The sequence below is a fragment of the Schistocerca piceifrons genome, chromosome 2 (genome assembly GCF_021461385.2).
Source record: "Schistocerca piceifrons isolate TAMUIC-IGC-003096 chromosome 2, iqSchPice1.1, whole genome shotgun sequence".
NCBI lineage: Eukaryota > Metazoa > Arthropoda > Insecta > Orthoptera > Acrididae > Schistocerca > Schistocerca piceifrons.
Window position 1 is genome coordinate 34,109,382 of NC_060139.1, and position 24,478 is coordinate 34,133,859.

Here is a 24,478-nt window from a genome sequence, read left to right on the forward strand (position 1 = left end):
AAGAGATGAATACTCTAAGCAGAGTCAGAAGGATGTAGGTTGCAGTGGTTACTTGGAGATAGAGAAGCTTGCTCAGGTTAGAGTAACATGGAGAGCTGCATGAAACCATTCTGTGGACTGAGAGCACAACAACAACAGATATATAATCTGTTTAAATTGTACGTAATATTTGAAACAACATCTGAATATTCAGTGGAAGTGTATGTGTGATAAACATATTACCCATTGGCTATCCAATGTGTACACAGAGATTCACAACTGTTTTATACCTGTCAAGCAGTCACCTAAGGTAGGGATCGGAGGAAGGTGATTTGTGACACCAGGTGAGAGGTGAGGAGGGTGGGGAGAACTCTTTGCTTCCAAGTCAGGCTCAAGGTACTGGTCAACTGCTGTGGTAGAAATATCACAAAGAAGAAATAGTTTTCTAAAAGCACTTTATAGAGGCATTCATCTTCAATTTACAACATTATCTGAAATTAAATTAAGCTTGTTGTAACACTGATGATATTCATATCAGGTCTCCAGCCCGAACCTAATGTCATCTTGACCGGTCCGCCTGACCGCCATCTTACATCGCACTAACTCGCCAGAACAAAAATCAAACACAAAGTGACAGCTCCTATATACACGACCTGTAGGTCCACCATGTGTGCTTGAACACAACTGCTCTCTAGTGCAAAGCACGATAGCAGACGTGTGGTGAAAACTCGCAGAAACTATAAATCGATATCATCCACTGTTGGCACCTTTCAATCATTGAAACAATGTCAAACAAAAGAGTTCCAGCTATTACTTAAAGGATACACCTTATCTCTGTTTATATATAACCAGATTTCAATAGCTTCTTTCACTACGGGGTCCCAATAATTTGATGCATGGGCAACCACTTGTGCTTGATCGTACAACATTTTATGTCCTTCTGTAAGACAATGTTCCATAACCACAGATTTTACTAACTGAAATAAACATGTGTAGTGATGGTGCTCCACACACATTGATCCTGGACTTTACAAATTGTTTGTCCTATATAAGCTTTCCTGCAGTGGCAGAGAATTTTGTAGACATTGAGCTTCCTCAAACCCAAATCATCCTTCACTGAGCCCAGCAGTGCTCTAGTCTTAGCTGGCAGACGAAATACAATTTTAATATAAAATCTCTTTAAAATTCTTCCTATTTTTGAAGGTTTGCTTCCCATGAAAGGCAGGAACCGCACTGATTTGCTTGTATCTTCTGTTGGTTCCCACAAAGGTCTTATCTGTTGAACACGATTGATCTGATTGTCAGTATGACCATTCTGCTTGAACACTGCTTTATATGATCCAGTTCTTGTGTCAAGCTACCTTCATCTGAGATGGCATAAGCTCTTTTTAACGATGTACATAGGGCCCCTTTGCGTTGGTACGATGGATGACATCTTGATGCACAAAGATATCGGTTTGTAGGCATGGACTGTTTCCTAATGTCCAATCATCTGTTCTGTAGACCAAGACATCTAAAAATGGAAGTTTTCCATCCTTTTCGACTTCCATCATGAACTTAATAGTGGGATGCAGACAATTAAAATCATCTATGAAATGATCCAGAGCATCCTTCCCACGTGGCCACACTATAAACGTATCGTCGACATATCTCCAAGAAGAAATATCAGGGAAATTTGAAAAATTCAGGAAAAATCTCAGTAGATGAAATTTGAAAAATGCAGGAAAAATCTCAGTAGATGAAATGGTTTGTATACTGAGGTGTCGTGTATCGTAGCTGGCTGGGGGCAGCTGAGTACGTGCACTCCTTCCTTACTCCCTCATTCTTACTGCTCCTCCCCTCCCTACCATTCCCTCCAGCTTGCAGTCAGTTCTGCCACCACTTCTCGCCGCTAGTCTAGCAGCTACTGACAAGTGGCAGGGAGTTGTGAGGAGTGGTTTGTTTGGATCCGATTCTCAGAGACTATTGATGCAGCGGCCAGAGGCAACGGTCATGTGTGCACGAGTTGTGTCTGAGTGATTATGTGAAAGTGTGTGCACTCTCGTTTTCTGACAAAGGCTATGGCTGAAAATTTAGTTGAGTGTGTGTGATTGTGTTTTCTATGTGCCTGTCTGCGGCTCAGCGATCATCTTCATGGTGACTTGCTACCTATCCTCATTAGGATTGATTCTCAGAGTATTTGCACAAGTTACCTGTTGCTTGGATTGATCACCTTGGTCTCATTTCATCAACATGGTGCCTGTAACTCTTGAACAGCTGGCCACACGAGTGTACTTCCTCGATGTGCCAAAACTGCAGGCCATTTCTGGTGGTATCTCTAACGAATTGGTCCTGCCGATCTGAAGTCCTTCAGTTCCCACTAATGTGCAGGCCCTGCCTGTTGGATCTAATCTCACCAATCTGCCCGCAGGCCAGGCCTGTTTGTATATGGCATGAACCCAGGACTGCAGTGCACCTCAGCAGGCCATAGACCATAGGCCATGGGCGATGGATTTCAGGAATTGCGACTGTCTCACTGCAAGTGCATTGAACAGTGTGGCATTTTATAGACATTTTACTTATTCTAGTACATTTTGGCACTTTGAAAGTAGTTTGTATATTAAAAACTATGAACAATAATAAGAAGAAAAATTGTGGCAGTTGCTGGTGGTTTGTACGCTATGCATTCATATATACCTCCAAAGAAAAATTACACAATACCTGTAAAATTAAATGATCGTGTGGCATTGATGGCTGGAGGCCCCATTCACGGAAGTTCGGTAGCCGGGTTGCAATTCTTCATGCAGGTATGCCACATTGGTCGATTTGCATGTTGGTGATCATAAAATGAAGATTAGGACAGCACAACACCTAGTCGACGAGCAGAGAAAAACTCCAATTTGGCTAGGAATCAAACCCTGGCCCGCTATGTGGTAGGCAAATACATTACCATTCATCTAAGCAGGTGGACACACAATACCACTAAAATAATAGACATAACACAGTGGGTACAGCTGACAATAACGAACATAGTAGAACAAACATTTTATTGGCGGTCACCTGTAGTGTTGGTTTGCACAACTCTTCTCTGCCTTATACATTTCTTTCAGGAGGTATACTTTTCTCTGAGGTTATTTCTGAAATCAGTGAAGGTTTTTTAACATATGTCTTGCGACTCTAAGGAAATGTGTATTTTTGTCAGGAAATATGTTTTGTTTTATTGAAATAAAATAACATCACTGGTCTTAATGAAACACATACACCATTTGACATGCTTTCTCCATCTAAATAGAGTCCATTACAAATTGTTGATGTTCATACTTAGAGTTTTTACTCACTTTTAGAAATACAAAAGCCCCTAAATTTTTTGTTCAACTAATGTCTTTATTCACCCTTGAGATCTCAAAATTTGTCATGGAAAAATGCTGAAACTTGCCTGGAAATCAGGGAAATGACAGGGAATTTCACTTGGGGAAGCATGTGACAACCCTGGGTGTATCCAAAACTAACTGGGAAACTGTGTCATTTTTGAGAGCCCTGTATTATTTATTTCATGATTTGTCTGCACAGAGGTCACAATACACTGAGATAACCGAAACTTCATCCTTTCCTATGTCATTTTGTGGAAGAAGATTGGTCAAAAATGCCAGTGCAGCTGAAAGAGCTGTGAAAAGTCTTGAACGCACTCGAACTTGTGTTATGAGATAAAAATGCCGAGAACCATTCCTCAGTTATAAAGTTTCAGAAATGCTGCTGAAGCTTTCAGTGACAAATTGCTAGCTGCTTAAGTGAAATTCTTCAGTTCAACAGCACATTATTTGGTACTATTTTCACTTGATTTGAAGAATGATATTCTGATGCCTCCATTTCTATATTATGAATACATAATCTTATGAACATTTTGATGTAAAGAGTTGTGAAACTAGGTGTCTCAAAAAGCATAACCCATCTGTAATGAAAATCGACTTGAAGAATGTTAAAGAATCTAATTAGAGTGAGACAGTTCAAGCTGGCTTTTGCTGCAAGATGTGAACTTAAGAAAGAATGTATCTGAAGAAATATTCTTGCCAAGAGAAAGCCTGCGAACATGCATTATTGTCGTAGTAGAGAAGCTGCAAGAAAGATCACCTCTCAGATACAACTTAATATGTGCATTTTCCTGCTTGAATTCTGAAGTCGCAGTAAGCCACAAAGTAACTCAGAGAAGATTGACATCAAATAGAAGAATGTCAGGTTCAAAGGCGGGTTGTGTCAGACTTGAATTTTTGAGTTGCAGAGAAAAAAGAATTGAAGATGGAATAAAATCTTACAAAAGAAGTGGAAATCCTGTATAAATTCTGAATTTGATATACTCAAATTATTTTCAAAGGCGTACCCAAATTTGAGAGATTTTCTGCAAATTGTTATAATACGGTAATCGCACATTGAAATACGTCTTTTGAGTGAGCCTTTTCTGTAAACTCCAAAATTATAGATGTAAAGCAAAAAAAAAAAGCCTTGTTGCTCAAAGGGAGAGATGAAACACTTTGGGCACAAATGGAGTTGTCAGTTTCAACACCGACAGAAGCTTTTAACTGTTTTCACAAGGCGCACAAATACAATACAAAGATGATATAAAAAAATAAGGAGAAAGGAGGTGAAAGAGAAGAGGAGGAATGATTATTATTCAAATGAAAGCAAGCTGAAATCAAAGAATTTGAAACAAAAAGAGCAAATATGTTGAGTGAAGCCTCAAAGATTTTAACGGAAATTATGTATTCATCTTTATTGTGACAAATTACTAGAGATTGTTCCCTTTTATCAGTAAGTAAGTGTGTGTGTGTGTGTGTGTGTGTGTGTGTGTGTGTGTGTGTGTGTGTAATTTGTAATTTTTATAAGGTATTTTATATTGTCTGTAAGTCAAAATATAATATTTTATATGTACTTTTATTCATATCTGTGATTTATACTACAAAAGAAATAGGTTGTAATTAATTACTGATATTCTAAAAATTATCAGTATGTAATTTCGAAAGAAGGCTGTTTTAATGTCAGACTTAATAAAAAAAAAAAGAGGTAAAATATTCTCTGGACATTCTGAATATTTATGAGAATTGGACAAATGATACTGAAACTGTTTGTAAATGACAATGCATGCTAGGAACGGGATGTTTGGAGGCCTTCCCAATTAGTAACAGCAGTGGTGACAATCTGTAGTGTAACTACCACTGAAATATAATACTATGGAAGCTATGAGTGTTTGACCTAACCAGCTGTAAAATGTTTGGCAGGAAGTTTCACATCATTATTAGTTGTCACTTTTTTCTGTTCCCTTTACTTATAAAAGCCGGGGGAGTATGGCTATACAGCCCTGAATCATTGTCCTAATGAACTGTATGCAGCATTATTTTGGGAAACTTTCTTCTTCTTCTTCTTCTTCTTTTCCCCCCCTTCTTCTAATAACAATTCCATTTAGTTTTCCAGTTCCACTTTTGCATGAACCAAACAGGTTGATTGTAGTTTTAGCAGCAAATCTTTTAATTCCTTAAAACCCTCCCTTGGACCAACTTGAGAAGTTCTGAAAACACATTATCTATAATAAATTGTGGGACCCTACCCACCAGGCTTGACCAGAAGTCCGCACACTTGATTTCAGATGTGTTATACCTTATATCAATTTGTAATGACACACACAGGTGCTTTATTAATATTGCTAAACCATAAAGAATCATAATCATAGGATCAATTTCCAGAATTTCATTCTACATGTTACATGATAATTAATTTTTATATAAATCTGATTGTGTTAAGATGTTAATTGTATGCCTTATTTTGTTAGGGAAAACAGCCTCACTGGTGTCATTGATACAACTTTTGCTGTGGAGCACAACAGCTTTGGAGTATTGAAGGTGCATGAGCTGAAACCTGGGGGAAAGGATATTAATGTAACAGAAGAAAACAAACGAGAATATGTAAAGTAAGTTGAAAGTTATGTTTACCATGAACAATAAAATTATATTCTGAAGATTCTTTATGTTCTCAGTAGGTATTTTATTTATTTAATATGCTGTGAAATAATAACTGTGGCAGGAAGATTTTGTAAATTTCTGCAGTTTTTGTGCATGTGATAAATTTGACCCAATCATAAAGTTGTAAGTGCAGTGCATCAGCCAACAATTATGGTATTTGAATATTTATTGAAATAACACAACCTTTTAACAACATAGTTTTTAAAAATATCTCTAGTTTTTGTAATTTGAGCAGTGAGATGTTTCTTGGTGATGGAGAAACCTGAATAAGTGGATACTTAACAGGCCTATAAGGAAGCAAAAAGTTGGACATTAGAAAAGATAAGATCGATCTACTGTTCTGTAGTAAAGTATAGAGAATGCCATAAGCTGAGAATATATGGTTTGGTGCAAGAGTGGCAATTGACTGCTACTGGAAACAGCCATAAGAGACTGTATTTGGATACTCTTTTACCAATTTCTCAAACTATTCTGTACTTAGTAGAGAACAACTGTAAGCATGTTCAGCTGTAGTAAAGATGGATTTGTGCATGCTTGTAATCTATCTGAATGAAACAACGTGTGGAGTTCTGTAATTTCGTTCTTGGAAGATGGACAATGACAGTTTTCTTCGACACTTAGTGTTTAGTGATAAGGCAACATTCCATTTAAGTGGAAAGGTGAACTGTCATAATATGAGAATATGGGGTATGGAACAACCACATGAAGTTGTACAACATGAAAGGGATTCTCCAAAATTTAATGTGTTTTGTGCAGTTTCACAGGAAAAGGTGTGTGGTCCATTTTTCTTTGTTTAGAACACACTTTCAGGAAACACATCACTATGTGATCGAAAGTATCCGGACACCTGACTGAAAATGACTTAAAAGTTCGTGGTGCCCTCCATCGGTAATGCTGGAATTCAGTATGGTGTTGGCCCACCCTTAGATTTGATGAAGGCTTCCAATCTCACAGGCATACATTCAATCAAGTGTCAGGTGCTGGAAGGTTTCTTGGGGAATGGCAGCCCATTCTTCATGGAGTGCTGCACTGATGAGAGGTATCGATGTTGGTCAGTGAGGCCTGGCATGAAGTCGGTGTTCCAAAACATCCCAAAGGTGTTCTATAGGATTCAGGTCAGGACTCTGTGCAGGCCAGTTCATTACAGGGATGTTATTGTCACGTAACCACACCACCACAGGCTGTGTATTATGAGCAGGAAAGATGCTATGGCCATCAGTGAATTGCTTGTCAACAGTGGGAAGCAAGAACATGCTTAAAACTTCAGTGTAGGCCTGTGCTGTGATAGTGCCACGCAAAACAATAAGGGGTGCAAGCCGCCTCCATGGAAAACACGACCACACCATAACACTACCACCTCTGGATTTTAATGTTGGCACACCCTGCCATCAGATAGCCACATTGTGTACCATGATTCGTCACTCCACACAGCACTTTCACTTTGTTCAGTCGTCTAATGTTTATGCTCCTTACACCAAGTGAGGCATTGTTTGGCATTTACCGGCATGATGTGTGGCTTATGAGCAGCCACTTGACTGCGAAATCAAAGTTTTCTCACCTCCTGTTTAACTGTCATGGTACTTGCAGTGGATCATGCTGCAGTTTGGAATTCCTGTGTGAAGGTCTGGATAGATGTCTGGCTATTACTTATTATGACCATCTTCAACTGTCGGCGGTCTCTGTCAGTCGACAGACGAGGTCGGCCTGTATGCTTTTGTACTTTGTGTGTCCATTCACATTCCCACTTCACTATCACATTGGAAATAGTGGACCTAGGGATGTTTAGGAGTGTGGAATTCTCACGTACAGACGTATGACACAAGTGACACCCAATCACCTAACCACGTTCGAAGTCCATGAGTTCCGCAGAGCACCTCATTCTGCTCTCTCACAATGTCTAATGACTACTGAGGTCGCTGATATGGAGTACCTGGCAGTAAGTACAGCACAATGCATCTAATATGAAAAACGTATGTTTTTGGGGGTGTCTGGATACTGTTGATCACATAGTGTATCTTGATATGCTTGAGAACTTTCTTTTCCCACAATTGGAGACTGCTTCGAATGACTTAATTTACGAACAGGATGGGGCACTGCCACACTGCCATCTGGAAGTGCAGGAATATTGAAACATCCTGAAAGGATCTTTCATAGAAAGAGATCCAGGATCTCTCTCACTGTGTGCTGAAATTACGGTTTAGTGCTGAAAATTAAAGTATATTCTAGATATGAATAACCTGCAAAACAAATTTTTGACCTTGGATGTGGATACAGTTAGTTGACCTGGAGCCATACAAGGATAACATAGCTTTTATTTATGGCCAATGTAGTTGGCGTTATTGTAAGCATGAAGAAAACTCTATGATTAGTAATGTAATTACTCCCAGTGTGCTAAATGTAAGTGAAATGGGAATCAAAGCGGTGTGGATGTGAGTAGAGGGTAGGCATGATTTTGCTATTGAAATTTACAGTTCCTGTTCTTGGATACAGATACATAATCAGTCAACACATGATGCGGCTGACTGCAATCCCCAATAGTCTTATCATGTAAACATTCACATCAAGGATGATATACTTCTGTGGATATTTGTAACTGTTTAAAGTCACAAAGAAAATAAAAAAAGTAGTTAGTAGCAAACGTCTATTAGGAAATGGGTCAGTTTCCATTGTAATAATTACGTTCTTTAGAAGACTGCCACCTTCTCATTAACGTCGTTGGACATTCAATATGAGGAAACCCATTGTTCTGAAACATACCAAAATATCCATAAAAACAATGAGAACAAGCTATTTGTTTTATAAATATGAGTAATATGAAGAATTGACTGAATTATGAACCAATTATATGCTTTACCACAGCGTTATAACATGGTTATGAAAGGTGACTTGGTTTATGGAACTTTGTTTACAAAATATTAATAATAATTCATCTTTATATTGATGTGATTTGTAATCTTACCTTCTTAGCTTTCCACTGCCACTTCTGGCAGTACTGGATATTTCCCATTATTGATGAAACATAGTTGAAGTTAAGTAGGAAACTGTCCAATAGAAGCAAGGCTCTGCTCAGACTTCATGATAAAGTTATTAATTCACACATTTTATTTTTAATTAGCTGAGAAGCCAGCATTGCCTAAGTATGTATTTATTCCCCATCTCCTCCTCCCCCTCTCTCTGCCCACCTCTTCCTCACTCCTCCCCCCTCTCTGATTCTCCCCCCCCTCCCCCCATTCTGCCGATCTCCTCTTTCCTCTCTCTGTCCATTTCCTTCTCCTTCTATTTTCCACTCCCCTCTTTCTTTCCTTTCCACCTCCCCCTCTTTCTTTCCTTTCCACACCCCCCTCTTTCTTTCTGTCTCCTCGTTTCCCCTAACTGTGTCCATCTACTCCCAGTCTTCTTGTTGTGCCTTTTTGTGACTCAGATCTCCACTGTATGGTGAGTAGCAACTATGCTTTTCATGATATTGTTAAATTCCATTCTGTATTTTCCAATTTTCCATTATTTGATTTGTACCAAATTTGGTTGATATTGTTTCAGGGGTTTAGGGTGAGCTTTTTACCTATGGCTTTGCATGTATACACAGATTTCAAATCTGTTTAAGTATTTGTACATGGCTCAGTGTTTACAATGTTCTATCACCTGAATTGTGTCATGCAGTAATACAATATTGAAGATTTATCCAGTGGTATATGTGGCCATTGTCTGCAAAATGTGTTGTGAATGTAATTAGTAACAAAGTAACAAAAAAGAAATAAATTTAAATATCTTGCATGATGTGGCAGTTTTACTGCACGAACAGCAAAAATGTCATAAGCAATAAACTTTTTTCTCCCTTTCATTATTTTGTGGGTGTTGTCAGCGAGAAAAAACTTTCATAAAAGTTTGAAATTATGTGTAAAGTTTATTGCAAGTCACTAAGTGCTCTCACTACCACACAATAAACTCAGCTTTGGTGCAGCCAGTGGTGGGTTAGACATAAACTGTTTTAGCTTCCCTGTTAAAATCAGATCAGGTGCTCTCATTCTCAAATGCTGGATGAATAAAGCACGGGCATTCACACATTGTGGGCTACAATGCATTTTCACCCCTATCCTGTTGATAGATAGATGGTTCTTACCCTCACAGTGATTCTTTCCAGACAGGAACTGAAATGTGTACGACGTTTATTTGAAATGAGTCCAGTGGTTTTGGGAGGAGATGTGGACCATAGATATATACATACATGTTTATAATGTGTGTGGGTTAGTGTCTGTCTGCAGTTTTGATATTTAATTTTTAAGTTGCAAGTGAATCTTCCTGTGGAAACTAATAATTGTGTTCCTTTTCAAGGCTGTACGTGAACTACAGATTTATGAGAGGTATTGAGCAACAGTTCCTAGCTCTACAGAAAGGTTTCACTGAATTAATACCCAACAATCTTCTTAGAGCATTTGATGAACGTGAACTTGAATTGATAATTGGTGGCCTCGGTTCTATAGACATTACGGATTGGCGAAATCACACAAGGTTAAAGGTAATGTTCCTCTAATTTTCGATGTCTTAAAAGTGTCTTAATAATGTGTTTCAGTTGAGAATGAATGGCAGGTTAAAATTCATGCCTCAAATTCCATTTAAATAATGATTTTCTTCCTGTAAAGAATATTTGTTTGGGTCTTTTTGATCTATGAGATCTTAATTTTGAAATACATCCATTCTCTGCACAATTTGTGACTGATTGAAATGGGGAAGGGGATATGATAGAGGTATATGATGTACACTTCACTATACACTGTATGGTGGCTTGTGAAGTGCAGATGTAGTTATTCTCAGTGTGAAGCAGATGTAGTTATTCTCAGTGTGAATAGTGGCATAAGGAGTTGTAGCATAATATAACATCCACTTCCTGTAACTGGGCTAAGCGAACAAATGATCTGTCAACCTGATGATATGAGATGTGAAACACATACACGCTTGCACAGGCGTGCCCCCCCCCCCCCCTCCCTCCACACACACACACACACACACACACACACACACACACACACACACACACACACACACTTATATTTAGGATTTATCCAGCAGTTTCATATGTACATTGTTAGATTTTCATAGGTAAAGAAAATCTATGAAAGATATTTGTCCTATTTAACCATGCTCGATCATTATCACATTGCTTTTACCCACAGATAATGTGCTTTACACTGTTTGTAAAGCATTGTTTTGTAACAGCACAAGGTTCTCAAATTTATTGAGATAGAAAAGGTTTAAGTCTCTCTTTACTATAAGGAGTTACAGGCTGACATTTTAACAAACACTAATCTGCACAGTTCCAAGTCTCAGATCTGTGGTAAGTCGTACAATTATGGAAACATAAATTCTGAAAATGGGCATTGTTCAGGTAAGTCTATTAATCTTGTTCTACTTTGAAGAACACTTCATTAGTGTGACTAACAGTCACTTTATAGCTTGCTATGTCTGTGATAGTTGCACTTAAATCTTATCCTCCAGACAGATACTGTGTATATTCATTGTTGTCTTTCTTCTTTATCGTTCCGTGCAAAAATGGGTCAGTTCATTCTTTCTGTGGATAGACCTGACTAGGGAATATACCATCCCTTCACTGGATTTTCCCACCCTTCCTCTCTCCCATACCTACATAAACTCAGGATCTACCCTACCTTAAAAATTTTAAACTTAATGCATGGCCTCTGACCCTTAACTTTATATATCTGCCAGTGATGAAGTTTCTCCACAGCATATCAACTTTACCCAGTTATTTCCAACACAGTTCCTAGTTCCTCTTTTTTACCTACGGTTCTTACACTATATTCTTTTTAACTATGTAATAAAGAGCCTTCTCATGTATTATTCTTTCTACATTTGTTTTCCTTTTTATAATGCCTAACATTCATGCATATGTTGTCCAAAGTTATTCGCCAGTGATCTATTTATTGCTCCTGAATTATAATGTTTGTTTATTATCAAAGCAATTGCATTCCACCCACCTCAAAAACCGCAAGAAATTGCTAGTTGTAAAGAGTGAATGTACCTAATTCTTCATTTGTTAAGATGAATACTTGCTGCATATGTTATAAAGTAGTTCCCCACATTCTATTGAGTACACTTCTATGTTTGTTGTTAATATTTATTTCATCTTTTTTAATAATTATAAGTTATGAAACCTTTACTTAATAGCTCTATAATCCCTCCAGTTTACGTTTAAAGATGTAATATATTAATAACTATTGCCTTTTTTTTACACTTGTACAAATTCTTCATGCACTAGTGCACCCCTATCAGAGATAATCCAAGTTTTTTAGATTAATTACACTCTTCATCTGTTAAGCAAGTAATTGATGTACTCTTACCAGCGATAATGTTAATTTCAACCTCTGTGGCAGCAGCTGTAGTTTGCTTGCCATAGAATTTCCTTGTTGTTTACATGTTATCAGATCACCAGCTTTACTGCACTTAGAGAATAGTTTCCCTTTGTCTTTTTAGTTTTGTCTTGCATGTGTTACCCTCTGTCACTTGAATTCTCTCTCAGTTCTTACCTGTGGAAACAGGTTGTTATTACCACCATATGGCATAGAAGAATGGTTTCAGCAATAGAAATATGTGATTCTGGAAATAGGAAAAATTGAGCTGATCTCCTGTCGGAGAAGAAACAAACGAAATACAAGAAAAAACATGTTAGGACAGAAGAAATAAAGAAGGTACATCCTCAAACACTGATTCTCATGCCCTCATCCCAAGATACTCTCCCTGATGGTTTCTTCTCTGAGACACCAGAGGATGCATTGTGTTAGTCATACCCTACAAAACAGACTTGTCTCGGCTTCACCTGTACAGGCCCCAAAAATTGATCCTATCAACACTGTTCTGAGGAGCCAGTGTAGATTGGGTAAACCCATGTCAGAAGTAATTAAGTTCTTTTCATTAATCTGTAAGAGTTTGGTCAACCACAGTATTTCACTCCTGTTACAAACATGTATGTATGTCGTGACACAAAATACACCTCTTAATCTTAAGTACTTCTATGCCAAATGTCACATAGTATGTACCGAATAACTTGCCTTATTTAACTTACCCTGTAAAAGACATATGAAACCCAACCACTATTCACAATAGGAAAGTAAAAGTAGCAAATCATATATACAAAACATTCAAAAGCACATTTCCTATATTCAGAAAGAGCTTTTTAATTTTGTTCATTTTTTGTGTGCCCGAGCACCCATATTGGTTTTAATCGTTACGTAATAACAAGTGTCCTTTGTGCGTAGGTCTCCAACAGAATATCTTTCTCTCTACCTTCATGTTTCTTCTTAGGATAGTAATAGATGGATTTTGGTTAAAGATAGGAAGGTAGTTGAAGAGGAAGAAACCGCTTCTTGGAAAAATAAATGTGAAGCTATGTAGCAATTAAATTGGGACTGCCAACAGACATCACTCTGCCAGGTTTGCAGAGGGTGCAGCTCTCCTGGAGATTTAAATTTCTTTACTGGGTTATCTAACTATTTAGATCCAGTTAAGTGCCACTCAGTGTATTTTTTGTAACCATCCTATACTATTATAGTTCTTAGACTCTAAGAATTCGAGTGTTAATTTCTCCTGTGTACTCGGTGACCAATATTTTCTTTTAAATTTTTCTGGGGAATCTTCCCTACATTTTAATTCTTCCAAATGGGCAGATCTCCATTCTGCAGCATCGCACACCGGGTACCTAAGTTTAAAATGTATTTTCCTTGAGTCTCCCATTTAGTAGGTAATGTTCTGGAGAATACTTGTAACATGCCGGGCCGTATCCTTATTTATTAGTGCCACTCAAAGTTCACGTCACAACCGTATGTACCGATATTAAAACGTTTCCTCACCCAGTAGATAGTGCGCAGTATTCTCGACCTACCTTGCTTTGTTTATTCAATATTGTCTTCCTGGTAGCTGCATCCGTCTCACCCAAAGTCACACTGAAATTAAGAAGCCAGGATCCTAGGTTAAGTTTTCCAAAATCAAAAGTCAAGATCGTATTCATTGTTGAGCATGTATGTCAACCACAGTACGATTTATTTGTTATCACTCGCACACACAATATTCGTGTGACCAGGGCTCTTACACTTAATCATCACATTAGGTAGGTCAAAAACTTCCAGTCTTTAACAAAGTTCACAATTACAATTACCAACTTGCCGCACTTTTGCTCCAAGAGAACCTGACTGAGAACTAACTAGAGCTGCACCAGCTCGGACCTTATATAGACGAGCGCTTTAATATTTGACTATTTCTGTTAATATATTATAGTTTATAATTTCCCAGGGTTAAAATTATCCTTTCTAATTGGTTTTGAAGTTAACTGTTGGGTTTTATTATTTAAATAACATGAGTGAGCTGTATCAATTTAAATACGCGGAACTAACTTATGCATCCGCTGTGGGAATTCCCGACTTATAACCATGGCAGCCCTTTTGAACAATAATTTTTACATATTCAAATTTACTTAATTCTTAATTAATGCACTTACAAAGTTGAGACTGGAGTCATTTTATGTAGAAAAATAAAGGTAGCAAAAGTATCAAAACAGATCTCGAAATTATTTAATAGTTTGGTCACAATTGGCACTGAAAGTCATACAGGCTACAGATTTTAAGTCTTAATATCTATTGAACTAACAGACTTTAGGTTAAACACTTTGCTGGAATCAGTAAAATTTAGGCTTTCTTTTGGATGCAGTCTTATAGCTGAATTTGATCTATTAGTTCACTCGAATTTTACTTAATATGTATTGCACAATATACATCATTGTCCATAACTGTTAATAGTATGCATTTCCAATAAAACTGATTAGCTCATTACATTCAGAATAGATATTAGAATGTACTGAAATAATAGATTTTACTAGGGGAATTTTATTTAAACTATTTCTGAATTCTGTACTATGAGGCTGAAGGCCACAGAATCTGTAGTCGGAATCTGAGTAGTGAAAATGAAAACAAATAAAAGTTCATTGCTTAACTAAATTACTGAAGGAGTGTAAAACCAAAACAGGATAGCAGTGGGCAACCCTGCTTCGTTACATACTCTTATAAAATAAGTAGGGTGTACTTCCCCATCAGGCTTGAATTTAGGGAATGGTTTCCATAAATGCATTCCTGTTTTGAGCTGCAGCTCTAACCAATCACCTGCGATGTTATTGTTACCAGTAGCTGACCTTATGCTAAGCTTCCAGTTGATTCTATGTCTGCCACAGAATTACATGTCGTGCTAGCAGAATCTACTTTTTCTTGTACTTTCAGCTTCACAAATTCCTGTAGCCATTTTTGCAAACTAGTTAAAGCATTTGGGTCGCAGTCCATGTCAACCAATTCTCCATCATAGTCTAACACCTCTACCCGGCCTTGTATATCTAAGATTTGATCATTTACTATTTTAAATCCATCATAAAGGTATACCTCTTTAAATTGCTCTTCAACCTCCTTCCTTACTAAATTACATTGTTTTTCTATTGCATTGTGTAGCTACTCCAGTAACCTAATATGACCATGTCTATATTAGAAATTTTGCCATTTGAAAAGATTACTACTTCCTCTCCTTGTCTCTTCAAATCTGACAATACTTGTGTAAGACTCTTCCAGTTTCTGTAATACGTGTGACAGACTGCTACCCATTTTGCATGTAGAAACCAGCATACAGTACAGACAAATTATATACACCTAATAACACTTCAGTAATATGATCCTGTTTGAACACCATTCATAACAACTAGCTTAGTGCCTGCTGCTTCGCTCACATAGAATGTTTGGCCTGCAGAGCTTTTGTTTTTATTTAATTGAATTTTTATCTTGTTCACAAATTGAACACCTTCTAAGCTTTTCATATTAATTAAGATTGTATAAGCATGGTCTTTTCCCAATTTACTTCTGATCGAAAAGCGATTCTGATAGCTGGATTCCAAAATTTTTGTTAAGCACGCCATTTGTGTTCTTGTGTAGATATTTCCATAGCAGCTTTCATACCATAAAAAATATTTCTTGATACCTAACCGAGGCATGAAATACTGAGAAGTTGTGACGAAGCAAGCTGGGATATTTTTACTTCCCTTCTTTGCCATCTGCCTCCTTAAAATTCATTTTTTCATTTTTGAATTAATTACCATTAACATAATGTGAGTATTATCTGCATTTTTATTAAAGAGAAAGATTGGCCCTCAGTTTTAAAGAAGATAACAAAAGATCTAATTTTGTGCTTAGTTTTATGTATGTATTTAATTTTCTAGTTTATTTTGACTGCCTAGTTAGTATCTTTTGTTTTTTGGGTGAAATCAGTAATTGTTTTGTAACTTAAATTCTATTGTTGACTTATAAACAAATATAAATTCTGTACCAATTATAAACATTTGGGGAACAATTAATAGTATTCTTAAAGTATTTATTTGGGTCTATTCGAAAGCATGTTAACAAAGCCAGCCCTCAATTAATTCCAAAGTAGTTTCCAGTTTCGTCAAAAGTATTGTATGCGTAACTATGTATGTTAATTCCATCATTTAAACAAATAATTCAGCCTAACTCTTGTAGTAAAAGAAACTGTTGAAAAGAACCAATGTTTCGATGTATTCAGTTAATTTAATGAGTTAAGTTGAATTGGAATTTCTGTAAATTAAACTTCCAACAATGTGTAGTTTCAGCACCTGTGATTGTGATGATATCTAAGGGTCCGATTTTTGGTCCCAAGACAGTTAGTCTACAGCCAAGTTTCAGACGACAAACCTGTGTTGGTTAGAACAACAGCAGTGCTTCAACTTAACTGTGAAATAAGTGTTACAAAATTAGGCCGTGTGTTAAAAAAATGACTGTATGTTCCATACATACCTAATTATTCCGAAAGAACTGTGAATTATGTGGTTATGTTTTTTACTGCTCATAGAAGTTCAATAGCAAACTATTGTAGCAGTATGTGGAGGTTTGCGTGCAAACTAATAATGAGGCTTATCGAAAGCTAAACAATAGTGCACTGGCCATATAACTGTATATTATTGGGGGATTGTGAACAGTGAAATGAAAGTGCTGTGAAATGCAACTGTGCACCTGTCGGCTACATTATTTACACTAGTCAGTGTCAGAATTACAAACCCCATTTTTCAGCCAGCGTAGCAACCCAGTACTTCAACACCGAGAGCAAACAAGTGAAGAATTAAAGCGGGTCAGCCATCAGTGTCAAATACCAATCGTCTTACATGTAGCGTTAAAAATCCTTTAGTAGTTTCAAAAATATTTTCAGCCACTATTTTACCACCTTAATGGTTGAATTTCCAAAAATGCTGAAACGTATTTTTTTTTATTTTCTAACCGAGGAGCCTGATACCAGTTTTTGTAGTTCTAGCTTCAAAATTCCCTCATTAGTGACATACTTTCAAAAAGCCTTCCATCCCCTATTTCACCCCCATTAGGAGTGGAATTTTGGCAATACTTTCTTAAACATACCTACAGTATAAGCTCAACAGCCTCTCCAATCTTCAAGTTTCTATCCTTAGTGGTTTGGCCTGGGTTATAATGAGTCAGTGAATCAATCTGACTCTGTTTTACCCCCTTAGAGGTTAAATTTTCAAAAACATTGACAACACATATGTTTTATTTCTTACAGAGAAGACAAATTTAAATGTTCATAGATTTAGCTTTAAAAATGCTTTCATGATAAAATATTTTCATAAAAGATCTCATCTTCTAGTTCACCTCCATAGAGGTTCATTTCCAAAGGCATTGAAATACACATTTTTTATTTTTAACCAAGAAGTCAAATACCAATGTTCATAGATGTAGCTGTAAAAATACTTAAGTAGTTCTTTAATAATTATATATTTTTTTTTAAAAAAAAAGCATTCACCCATTATTTCTCCCCCATAAGGTTAAATTTCAAGACCCTTAGGGATGGAATTTCAAAAAATCCCTTCTTAAACAATGTCTACAGTATAAGATGCTCACCTTTTGCAAATTTCTATCCTTAGCAGTTTGGGTTAGGCGATGAACTGTAAATCAGTCAGAACATTGCTTTTTATACATAGAGATTACAATGTTGGGTGAAAGGAATTCTTATTAATTTGTAGATCGGAACATCATGCCTGAATAGAATCTTAGAAAAGAATGACTTTTACATTATATTTCTTCAACTGTTTATCAGGTGTTGACGTTACTGCCTGCCCCTCTTCTCCTTGACTTTCAAGACACTGCCAAGTTGCAACACCAAAGCATAAGTGACCTTTTCGCAGCAGTTGGATAGACTGCCACACCTTGGCGATGTTCTGTGCTCTCATGTATTTCTCCAAACCTGCACATTTATCAATCCAGTGCATGCACAATTGGAAATTATCTACATACTAACTACATAAATAACATTTTTACTTAAACATCTTTCAATGACTTGGGAGGAAGAAGTGAAATGTATTATTCTAGATGAACAACATGTTGGGCTGGCTTAGGTGATACCAGATATGGATTAGGAAATGTTGCATCACTCTTTACGGCACAAGCAACTTGAACACATCACAGTGAAATGAAAAAATAATTTAACAACTGCTAAAAAAGTGCTGCTGTTTAATGTTGGCAGTGGCCACAAAATGCTAGCAGTCCAAAGTATTCAGTTTTCTACCAACTTGTAGACAAGATGGTCACTAAGTGAGAGCACGGGTATTTTCTTCGTCCACTAGAAGAACTTATTTAAGAGGAAATAGAGCTTATTTTTGAAAAATTTCATGTTGTCTGGAGTTCCAATAATTGCAACATAAACCAAAATTTTGCGTGACATAAACACAAAAAATTCTATTCAAGTTTTCTTGATAGTGCAAAATACATTTAACAAAAACAGCTACTAGTTTCGTCAGTGTCTATTGTTGCAATGAAAGTGTAACTAAACGTTTCTAAATTGTATTTAATTAACACATTTGGTATTGTTTACTAGTTAGATAGATGCGATGTCGGCTAAATTTTCAGAGTTACAAACATTTAAAAACCTGACCAAACACGCTTGATAACGTAAATTCTCTAAAAGCAAAGTAATTACTAATTCATTCTTCTGTCAGTGTATCTCTAAATCAGTACAAAAACAACAACAACAACCACCACACATAAGACCTTTGTGTCGTTTTTTTGTTTACATACAGCGTCTCACATCCTTGACAAATTTAAAACATTCTTTAAACTTAATTATTCTTTCAAAACTGACCATGAGTGAGAAATGTGGGAGCTGTTATAGGATAGTGAGTAGAGGGATTTGTTGCCAATCTTGCAGGAAATATTTTCACTGGTGGGGGGAGGGGGGGGGGGGGGTGATGCAGTGGGGAGAATGTTGGAAGAGCAGAAGAGGCTCTCTCCTGGAACTGCAAAGTATGTAGTAGGAACATTTTGATTGGGGAACAGAAAAGGAAAATCTGTGCCCTTCAGGCACAGTTGGAGGAAGCAAGGAAGGAACTGATAAGGATCAAGGGAGATGGGAGGGGGGGGGGGGGGGGTTGGTTGGTAACTGGTAAGAGGATAGAAAGAAAGAGAATGTGATCTGACAGTTTTATCAACAACACCAAAAACAGGTTTCTACCATTGCCAGAGCTAAGTGGAGAAGAGTCTCAGGTAGAATGAGGAGCACGAAATGTGCTGCACACTTCAACCGAGGCCAAGAATTCTAGGAATGTACAAAATGTTAGAAAGAAGAAAGTGCTGCTCTAGGTAGTAGCCATGGGTGAGATGTAGGCCCACAGTCACAGGAAAGTTTAGGGGCAGCATACCGGGCCACCAGTATCTATAAGCCAAAAGCAGGGCTGAGTCATGTGATAGAGGACTTAGGATCTTTATGTAAGAACTTTACGAAAGAGGACCATGTAGTGATAGTTGGTGGGGTGGGAAACAGTTTGGACAGGGATGGGGCATATGACATAGGTGGTGACCTCGACAAGATAACTTTCCTGACTCATGGCGCCAACGTACACTTTGTTGAGCTGTTCCAGCATTATGATCGACCGCACCTTGATGGAGCTGTGAGGCGAATCAATGTGGGGTTAGGGATGGCTTTGAGGGCAGCCAACTATGCTCATGTTTCTCTGGTGCCCATTGGGACTAACAACAGATGGGATTTCACTAGGCATGGCCTAAATAGGACTGGGAAGGAAAGATTGAACAGCTGATTCATGAAAGTATAGGGGGTGGATCTCGGGCCACACATGGTCAAATACCTGTTGGCATCGATAGGAGAAGTAGATCTATTTTAGGATAAATCCAGACAACAGGTTCCGCTGCCTAAAGAATATCTCCAGCAGTTCAACAACACTGAAACAACCACTCACAGGACAGATTTTAACACTTCAAATATCACACATACCAGATGTCACAAAGAAAAACAAACCATTGGAAAGAGTAACATGGGGCATTTCACAGACTTAACAATCATCCATCAAAACATGCAATCAATAAAAAATAAAATACAACTATTGGAAGTTGTGTTCCAATCTTTGAACTGCACAGTAGCTTGTGTTACTGAGCACTGACGTAAAGACACAGAAAACCAACATGTAATATTATCATTGTATAAAATGGCAAATTCTTACTGCAGAACTGCTTCAAGAGGGGGGGGGATCATGCATTTATATCAGGAAAGGAACACGGTTCAAATCAAGACACGTCCTCAGTACAGTAAGTGAAGACAAACACTTTGAAATATCATCTATTGAATTAACAGGGCTTGATATCACCAAGAAATTAATCATTTTGTGTGTGTACAGATCTCCCAGTGGTAGTGTAGACACTTTTTTTAATAAATTAACAACAAAGGTTACTACAGTGACTTCATAAGTAATTGACCATGTGGCCACAAATATGGACAGGGAAAAATGTGATGTAGATGTAAAAAAACTTGGACTAACAGACCATCTCTGTCAAATAACAACAGTAAAATTACATAAACTACAAGCCTACAAATGACATCCATCAGAAATCAAAATAAAAGATTTTTCAAAAGAACTATCAAAACAAAGATGGGATGAAGAGTATAAGAAAACCAATGTGAATAAGACATTCTCTAAATTCTCCACATTATTTAAATTGAACTTTGAAAAGGCATTTCCAAAAGTATGCATTTTCCAAAGGATTAGAAAAGGGCACAGGTCATCCCCGTTTTCAAGAAGGGACGTCAAACAGATGTGCAGAACTATAGACCGATATCTCTAATGTCGATCAGTTCTAGAATTTTGGAACACGTATTATGTTCAAGTATAATGACTTTTCTGGAGACTAGAAATCTACTTTGTAGGAATCAGCATGGGTTTCGAAAAAGACGATCGTGTGAAACCCAGCTCGCGCTATTCATCCACAAGACTCATAGGGCCATAGACACGGGTTCCCAGGTAGATGCCGTGTTTCTTGACTTCCGCAAGGCGTTCGATACAGTTCCCCACAGTCGTTTAATGAACAAAGTAAGAGCATATGGACTATCAGACCAATTGTGTGATTGGATTGAGGAGTTCCTAGATAACACAACGCAGCATGTCATTCTCAATGGATAGAAGTCTTCCGAAGTAAGAGTGATTTCAGGTGTGCCGCAGGGGAGTGTCATAGGACCGTTGCTATTCACAACATACATAAATGACCTTGTGGATGACATCGGAAGTTCACTTAGGCTTTTTGCGGATGATGCTGTGGTATATCGAGAGGTTGTAACAATGGAAAATTGTACTGAAATGCTGGAGGATCTGCAGCGAATTGACGCATGGTGCAGGGAATGGCAATTGAATCTCAATGTAGACAAGTGTAATGTGCTGTGAATACATAGAAAGAAAGATCACTTATCGCTTAGCTACAATATAGCAGGTCAGCAACTGGAAGCAGTTAATTCCATAAATTATCTGGGAGTACTCATTAGGAGTGATTTAAAATGGAATGATCATATAAAGTTGTCGGTAAAGCAGATGCCAGACTGAGATTCATTGGAAGAATCCTAAGGAAATGCAATCTGAAAGCAAAGTAAGTAGGTTACAGTACGCTTGTTCGCCCACTGCTTGAATACTGCTCAGCATTGTGGGATTCGTACCAGATAGGGTTGATAGAAGAGATAGAGAAAATCCAACGGAGAGCAGCACGCTTCGTTACAGGATCCTTTAGTAATCGTGAAAAACGTTACGGAGATGATAGATAAACTCCAGTGGAAGACTCTTAAGGAGAGATGCTCAGTAGCTCGGTACGGGCTTTTGTTGAAGTTTCGAGAAGATATTTTCACCGAGGAGTCAAGCAGTATATTGCTCCCTCCTACGTATATCTCGCGAAGAGACCATGAGGATAAAATCAGAGATTAGAGCCTACACTGAGGCATACCGACAATCCTTCTTTCCACGAACAATACGAGACTGGAATAGAAGGGAGAACCGATAGAGGTACTAAAGGCACCCTCCGCCACACACCGTTGGGTGGCTTGCGGAGTATGGATGTAGATGTAGATGTATCAACATCACACAAAAAGATGGATAACAGCAGTTATTAAGAAGTCCTCCCAAACACTTGAATACCTCAATTCCATGAAAAAGTCACAATGATCTTGAATTCCTAAATTTCTATCATAGATACAAAAGATCTATAGGAAGGTGCTGATTGCTGCAAAAAAAGTCATTTAACGACAAAATAATATATAATGCAGAGAATAAAAGCAGTCTGGTATGTTATAAAAAAGGAAATTGGGAGAGGCAAACAAACACAGAATAATATACTGCTATGGGAGGGGGACAAGGTAATAAATGATCTACAACACTTAGCAAACTATGTAAATGAACATTTTTCAAGTATTGCAAGAGAAGTTACAGCAGAAATTCCCCAAAACAAATATAGCACCTGTAAATAATGTTGCACTAAATACAATGCTGTTGCTTCCAACCACAGAGAATGAAATCAATAAAACTGTTCAAAAACTAAAGCTTAGATGAAGTACCAATGCACGTACTAAAACAATGCATAGAGATTATACAAGGCCCCTTAACAAGTATAATAAATGAATCCTTCACATCAGGGCATTTCCAGAGCAGTTAAAACAGGCAAGAGTTGTACCTTTGCTTAAGAAAGGTAATGCAGAAGACATAGAAAATTGCCTGCCCATTTCCCTGCTGTCACCATTATCAAAAATAATGAAGAAATTATCAAACAATTGAAAATCCAGGATGGGATGTAACAGTACGAGAGAAAGAAGAAAACCACTTCACTGTCCGCCACTCCCACCATACTATCCCTCCCCTCTCCCCGCCCCAGCCTCTTCCTTACCCCCACCCAGTCGCCACTCCCATCATGCACTGGTGCTGCTGCTCACATTGTGGTTTCAGTTCTCTGAGACTGCAGAGGTGTGTGCAAGTTGCGTTTGCATGAGTATGTATGTGCGTGTGTGTCTACTCCTGATAAAGGCCTTAATGGCCGAAAGCTATAATTGTGTTAATCTTTTTGTTGTGCCTATCACAACTCAGCATCTCTGCTATATGGTGAGTAGCAACTTTCCTTCTCTGGTATTGATAGAAGCAATTATGAAAGACGGATTAATGAATTACCTGAATAAATTCAATCTTTTAATCGAATTAAAGTTTGGTTTTTAAGTGGCAAGAATACAATTCACAAAAGTTGTACTTGATGCTCTTGATAAAGATGAGTGTGTCACAGGCATATTTTTGGATCTTTCTAATTCCTTTGATACGTAAGAGCACAAGGTTCTATTAAATAAATTAGAAACATTAGGAATAAGAGGGGTAGCTAATGACTAGTTTTGATCATACCTAGCAGATAGGGTACAGAGAGTAGAGATAACACATTCTTCAAATAACTCGAAACATGTAGTAAAACACTTATCAGAACCAAAATACATTAATATAGGGGTTCCGCAAGGTAGCATATTAGGACCAATACTATTCCTGATGTACATCAATGACTTTCCCAGTAGTGTTATTGTGCAAAAATTCTATTCACTGGTGACATCAATATTATAGTCACAGAGAAAACGAGAGAACTCCTCAAGAAGAAAGCAAATGAAACTCTCAAGGAAGTTTACGATTAATAAGAAATAAAGTGACATTGAATATAAAGAAAACTAATGCCGTGAATTTCAGTTTCAAGAGGGCAAATGACAATGTTAAATTAAATATAGAGGCACCTCTATAGACTGTGTAACAAATGCAAAATTTATAGGAATGACTATTGATTCTCAGCTGAAGTGGTGTGAACACACAACAGTACTTCCAAACAGGATGTCATCAGCATGTTATGCCCTTAGAATCCTATCATCAGTGTGTAACATGCAGTGTCTTTTACTTACATACTGTTCATATGTACACTCAGTACTTAGCTATCGCATTCTTTTTTGGGGAAAATATGAACACCTTTTTCAAACTCCAGAAAAGAGCCATTAATAACCAAAAATAGTAGTCGAGCTCATTGTATCGATTTGTTCAAAACACTGGGGATGTTAACTGCACCATGTGAACACATTTACCAGTCAGTTGTACACATTAAAACTGACATTGGTAATTACTACAC

General features: G+C 37.5%; 1 protein-coding gene across 1 annotated transcript in view; it reads left to right on the forward strand.

The window, feature by feature from the left end:
* LOC124774968 (E3 ubiquitin-protein ligase SMURF1) overlaps positions 1-24,478 on the forward strand; it is a 167,819-nt gene that overhangs the window by 136,217 nt on the left and 7,124 nt on the right. The window contains exons 12-13 of the mRNA XM_047249693.1: positions 5,777-5,914; positions 10,296-10,479. Of these exons, the coding sequence (XP_047105649.1) occupies positions 5,777-5,914; positions 10,296-10,479 (322 nt within the window). The remainder of the gene's footprint in view (positions 1-5,776; positions 5,915-10,295; positions 10,480-24,478) is intronic.